General features: G+C 57.5%; 1 protein-coding gene across 1 annotated transcript in view; it reads left to right on the top strand.

Annotated features, from left to right (window-relative positions):
• The first annotated feature begins 1,562 nt into the window (after positions 1–1,562).
• RAP1GAP2 (RAP1 GTPase activating protein 2) overlaps positions 1,563–5,851 on the top strand; it is a 188,266-nt gene continuing 183,977 nt past the window's right edge. Inside the window, exons 1-2 of the mRNA XM_007454188.1 lie at positions 1,563–1,637; positions 4,746–4,781. Coding sequence (XP_007454250.1) covers positions 1,594–1,637; positions 4,746–4,781 — 80 coding nt within the window. The 5' untranslated portion in view covers positions 1,563–1,593. The remainder of the gene's footprint in view (positions 1,638–4,745; positions 4,782–5,851) is intronic.

The following is a 5,851-nucleotide window of genomic DNA, read 5'->3' as shown; positions in this document are numbered from 1 at the left end:
GAGTGCGGGGTGCGTGCAGTAGGGGTGACAGATCTGGGTGTGGAGTGGATGTCCAGCGGGAAGCCGGTAGTCTATGCAACCCTAGGGAGTGAACCACTTGATCCTTCCTTTTCTGATGAAGGTGAGGGTGGAGGGTGCAACCTGAACCAAGGACCACCAGGCTCCTGCTGAGCAGCCAGCTGCCCTGGGGCACGGGACCCCACACTTGCCACCCCTAGCCCTGAACTCGGTCAGGACCCTGTGCTGCCGCCATAGGGCCTGAGGCCCCTTGTGTCCCCTGCAGTGGAGGAGTCAAGAAAATAAAAATGCCTGTGCCCTTTGTCCACAGCCTGGGGGTGGCTCTCTGGCATCACAGTGCGGACCTGACTCCCAGCTCCGGGGAAGGTGGGCCAGTGGGAAAGGCCAATGGTGGAAGCTTCTCCACTGCTTGGTAGGGGCGGGGACCTGGCACCCCGCCCGTGACCCTCTACCCTAGGCTGCTGTATGTATGTGCTGCACTCTTCGACGGGGCTCTTATTAGTGAGCACCTACTGTGTACCAGGCATGGCAGCACTGGTGCAGACAGAGATTAGGACTAGCCTGTGGGTCCAGTGGGAAAGGCAGACATGCACTTCGGTGCCACCTGCCACCTCTGCCACTGCCGGCAGGAGCTCAGCACTGCTGACCTCTGTCTAGACGCTCAAGGGCATCTGAGCAGTACAGATCTGTGCCTGTGCCTGTGCCTGTGTACGTGAGGGCGCCTTGTAGGCATGTGTGCGATCTGAGCGTGCGCCTAGGTGTGTGCATGTATGTTGATGTGTGTGTGAGCGTGTGTTTGTATGGGGAGCTGTATGTGCATGAGATGGATGTGTGGGTGTCTTTGTAAACGTCTGCACGCACCTGCAGGTGCACGTGTGTGCCGGCGTCTGCTGACCTGCAAGTGAGTGTGCAGTACCTGAGTGCACGTGTGTGCCGGCGTCTGCTGACGTACGTGAGCACGCATGCGCCTAGGTGTACCCTTGGGTCCTGTGCATATATATGTGCATGTGTGTGCGCCCCTGGGCCCACGTGGGTGCACGTATACTTGTGTCCACACGCGTGTGCGTGTGGGGCAGGTTTATCTGGTACGGCAGAGGCAGAAAGGCCAAGGTCCCGCCTTCGGCAGCCCCAGGGAGTCGGTGTGGGCCCGCGTAGGCAGGGCTCCCTGAGCCTTCCAGCCAGGTCTCTCTCCCCCTCCCAGGCACAATCATGGTAATCCTCGGGCCTCCTTGGGTTCCGGGCAGCCTGGGCTGTGTGGGGCAGAGCTGCCAACCCGGGCTGTGGTGCAATCTGCCGGCCAAGCCCCTTCCGGAGCTGTGGGTTCCTCCGGGTGTGGGGAAGCTGCCCTCTGCGACCTCCCCTGCCTGTCTTGGTGCGTCCTGGGGGGCAGGACACTCCTCCCACCCCGCAGCCTCACCCACAGGAAGCTGGGCTGGGGGGCAGGCGTTGGGGGAGGTGCCACGCCGGGCACCCCGCCCTTTGCCAGTGGCTGTCGACCCCGCTGCTCCGAGGCCGCAGCAGTCTTGCCAACAGCCCCGGGGGCATCGCTGGACCAGGGGCCCCTCTGTCACAGCCATGTTTGGCAGGAAGCGCAGCGTCTCCTTTGGGGGCTTCGGATGGTGGGTAACAGATGGGAGGGCGGGTGAAGGGGTGGGAGCGAATCTGGCCGTGAAGCCCGGTTGAGCCTGTGGCTGCGACCTGGTCTGTAGGGAGCAGTGGGGGGGACTTTCAGATGCCTGGGCGGATGGAGATGGAAGATCCTGTGGGGGGGCACCAGGCTTTTCCTCACTGTCCCTTGGGTACAGTCTTCTAGGGAATTCAGAGGTCCGAGCTGGAGCCAGTGTGAGTGTGACTCTGACTGGTGAACGTGGGCCTCTGTGTCATGTGTTTCCATATATGTGTATGTGCATCTGTGATGACTGTGAACACGTGTGTATCTGGGACTGTGTGTTTAGGTGCACACGTCTGTGCAGCCGGGTGTGAGGCGTGTGCCTGGCTGGGTGGGTGTGCCGACGCGTGACCACGTGTGCACTCTGCGCTTCTGAGCGGATGCCGGTCTGCGCCTCGGAGCTTCTGTACCTGTGTGTGCTCTTGTCTGCGCATGTGTGTTATGCTCCTGTCTGGGTCATCTCTGTGACTTCGTGGCCGGGAGAGTGTGTGGCCTCCTCGGCCTTTGGGCTGTCTCCTCTCTGCAGGGGTGAGCAGTGAGAGGGCGGGGGAGGCCTGTCGCCAGGGGCCTCCTCCCTGCCCTCCCCCTACAGCCAGTCTGAGCAGCTGGGGCTGTGCTCCAGCCTCTTGCCTGACCCTCTGGGCCACCTTTTGCTGCTAAGTTTCTGTCTGGGACAAAGGAGAGGCTCTTTCCTCCCTATGGGGCCATAAAGTGAGGAAACTGAGGTCAAAGACTTGTCTCTGGTTACCAGCTGCCGGCAGCTTCTCAGCTGGGGAACGGGGTCTAGTGGTTTTCATGATCAGTTTCCTTTCAGCTTCTAGGCTTGGAGCATTGTCAAAGAAGAGGTTCCCACTGCTGAGCGGGGGAGGGTGGCCAGGGCTGTCCTGGTGTGGAAGCTGGGTGGCCAGTAGTGGGGGGCATAGGAGGTGAAGGGGAGTGGGAGGGAGCACAGGGGCTGTAAGACAGGGGATGGCAGAGCTTCCTGGTGGGGCTGGAGGGTTAGGGTGGCTATCGTGCGGGATGGCTTTCAGCAGGGAAGGGATCTTTCAGTTGTTTGAGGGCTAAATTACAGGTTCCTGGAGCCCTGGTCCACTCCAGACAGTGAAAAGAGTCTTGGGGGTGGTATTTTCAGAGCTCCGTTGGATGCCAGGGTGGATGTCCAGTAGCACTGGTGGACAAGGTGATGAGAGTGAATGGGATGTGGCAGGGGAGGGAGGAGAGAGATGGTACCCGGAAGAACCTGGGGACCTTGGTTTCCTGAAAGGGGAAAGCTCAGTGTCACAGCGCTGCCCTATCTCTCCATCTCAGCCCTGCCAAGCCATAGACCCTGCCCTCCGAGGCCACATCCCCGTGGGAGCCCGGTTGAGTGAGTAGGTGTGGACGTGGGTCCTGGGACCGGGGCTGCTGTGGCCCAGGGTGTGACCCAGAGAGTTGGTGGGTGGTGGGTGGCGGGTGGTAGGGTGAGAGGGCATGCTGGGAGCCCTGGGTTAAGGTGCCGCTCCTCTTCTGCTCTTTGAGGAGCCCAGATGGGACACTTCCTCTCTCCAGGTCTCAGTTTCTCCATGTGTAAATGGGGAATTTCTGCCTTACCCACAACAAAGCGATGTTGTAAGAATTAAAAAAGATTCCTTGGGAAAATATAAAATGTAAGGGCTTATTGATAGGCGTTCCAGTTGGGTTGCTCTGGGTAACAGATGTTATAGCAGAGGGCAGGGATCTGCTCCTGGGTCCACCTTACTCCCATTCAGTGAGTTGAATGGGAGAGGACGAGGATCTCCATACCAGAGGGGGTTAGGAACCCAGTGAGACCCCTGGGGGCCTCGTGGAAGCACCAAGGAAGGGGCCCAGGGGGCCCGCGGGGAAGAAGCTGGGAGGGGGGACCTGGGCCAGGAACCTCGGGTGTGGCTTATTTTGCTGTTGGGAACTGAGATCAGAAGGTGCTGGGAGTTTACTCAGGGTGGAAGGATCCCACCCCCCAGCTCAAGGGCTTGGTGCTGACTCGTGATTGCTGGGGCAGCTCTGCGTCCTCACCGTGTGGCCCCTGACACAGCTCCCCTCCTCCCTGGGGCCCCAGTAGTTGCGTGTATGGGGAGCTTATGGCAGAGCTGAGCTGCTGGACAGAGGTGGCTATAAGAACTTTCCAGGGTTTCAAGCCTCCTGGAGGTGGTGGTGATTTTGGTGGCATTAATGGCAATGATGACATGGCGCAGTGGTGACACTGATGGTGATGTGACCCTTGTGTTTGTGACCCCTAAACAAGAGGAGACAGAGAGTGGGAATCTCGCCTACCTTTCTGTCTCTGGAGAGAGGAAGGGGCCTCTTTTACCAGCCATAAGGGCTGGCATATGCAGAGGGTAAAAATAGAAGCCTAGCAGCCCTGCCTTGTCTTCCAGCAAGGGTAGGCGCAGGCTGGGGTGGAGTTGCTGGCTGCCAGGACAGTCTGCCGCAAACGTGATCTTCTGGGCTCTGAGCTCCTGTGCCCGACGGACCCCACCTCCTGTGCACCCTGGCGCCTGCTGTCAGGTTCTGTCTCAGGAGTGGCTTATGCCTCCTTAGAGGAACTGGCAGCTCCCAGAGCAGGAGGGTCCCTGGTGCTGGAGGTTGTGGCATCTTTCTAAAGCAGAATGCCAGGAAATATCCATGCACTGATTGTCCAGCCGCTGTGACCCATGAGGCTGGGTTGCAGAGTCCTCTTGTGGAGCTTGGGTAACGAAAGGAGGGATGGCATACAAAGTGCTTTAGATCCCTGGGTCTGGAGTCAGATACTGGGATCCAGACTGGGCCAGTGATTGTATCCTCCCGAGCCTGTTTCCTCATCTCTAAAATAGGGAGAATAACAGGACCCATCTCACTGGGTTATGAGTGGCTCCAGCCCTCCCAGAGCTCCCAAGTCCTCCCTTTCTGGGCTGGAGGACAACTTCCTTCCTCCTGAAGCAACATTGTCCAGGGCCCTGCGGGGCTGGTGGTCTGGGCTGGCCCCGGGACCTGTCCCCTGCAGGTGCTAGGTGGGAACCTTCAGCCCTGGCACTGACGGAAGCCCTTGCTTTTCTCTTGGCAGGATCGACAAGACCATGCTGGCAAGCCTGAAGGTCAAGTAAGTAGCCACTTCCTGTTACGTAAAGGTCAGAGGTAATGGCAGATGGAGCTCTTCTGGGGCCCTCATTTCCCTCTGGTTGTGGAAAACGTGAGCGGGACTGTTGCATTTGTCAGATTCTCTGACTCAGTCCCGGGGCTTGTGGACTTGGAGGAGGCTGGACTGGGCTCTTGATTCCCGAAGTATCCGGGAAAAGGCAGATGCTGGGAAGCAAGCAGGGGGACCAGTGTGGTGGAAATGTGTATAGCAGTGTAACTTTCAGTCCACAGCTCAAGGGTATAAGAAAGATAATTGTATTTTCCATCACTTTAATTTTTATATTTTAATTTTCCATCACTTGTAATCATTTTATTTTTATATATAATTTTTATAGCTCCAGTCCCAAGAGGCTATTTTTTTTTTTTTTTTGCCGCACTGCGCAGCATGCAGACTTCCCCAACCAGGGATTGAACCCATGCCCCCCTGCAGTGGAAGTGTGGAGTCTTAAGCACTGGACCGCCAGGGAAGTCCCAGGCTGTCTTTCTGACATTCCCACCTACCTGGAAAATTGTGCCACACAGTTCTAGGACCTGGCAAAACACCCCAGTGTGTGTGTGTTTGTGGGTGGTCAGTTGGTCATCGAGTCATCTATTACCAGACATCTGTTGTCCTGATCAGCCTGGCCCTGAGACTCTGAGAATTCCAGCACCAGATTCAGGGTCTGGGGTTTGATTGTCTGCCTCGGTTTACCACGTGTCTGCTCGTCTGTCTGGGGAGCCCTGAGCAGACACCCCTTTGTCCTAGAACCTCTGACTGCGCCTCTCTCATCACCTTCGTTCTTTTCCCTCTGTGTTTCTGGCCAAACCATTTTGCCTGCATCTGGATCCTCTTTCCCCCTTGAGACTTAACAAAAGTCGGTTCCCAACTGCATCCCTCCCTTGGGCAATGAGTACTGACCAACCACCTTCTCCAATTAAGTGAGTTAAAAAGGAGGGAAATTTTAGGAGGGAAACACAGCATTGGTCACTAGCTCAAAATATTATCCTTGGGCTTCCCTGGTGGCGCAGTGGTTGAGAGTCCGCCTGCCGATG

This window comes from Lipotes vexillifer, unplaced genomic scaffold (assembly GCF_000442215.2).
Source record: "Lipotes vexillifer unplaced genomic scaffold, Lipotes_vexillifer_v1.1 scaffold680, whole genome shotgun sequence".
NCBI lineage: Eukaryota > Metazoa > Chordata > Mammalia > Artiodactyla > Lipotidae > Lipotes > Lipotes vexillifer.
Note: the sequence above shows the minus strand (reverse complement) of the source record. Positions and strands in the feature narration are given on the sequence as shown.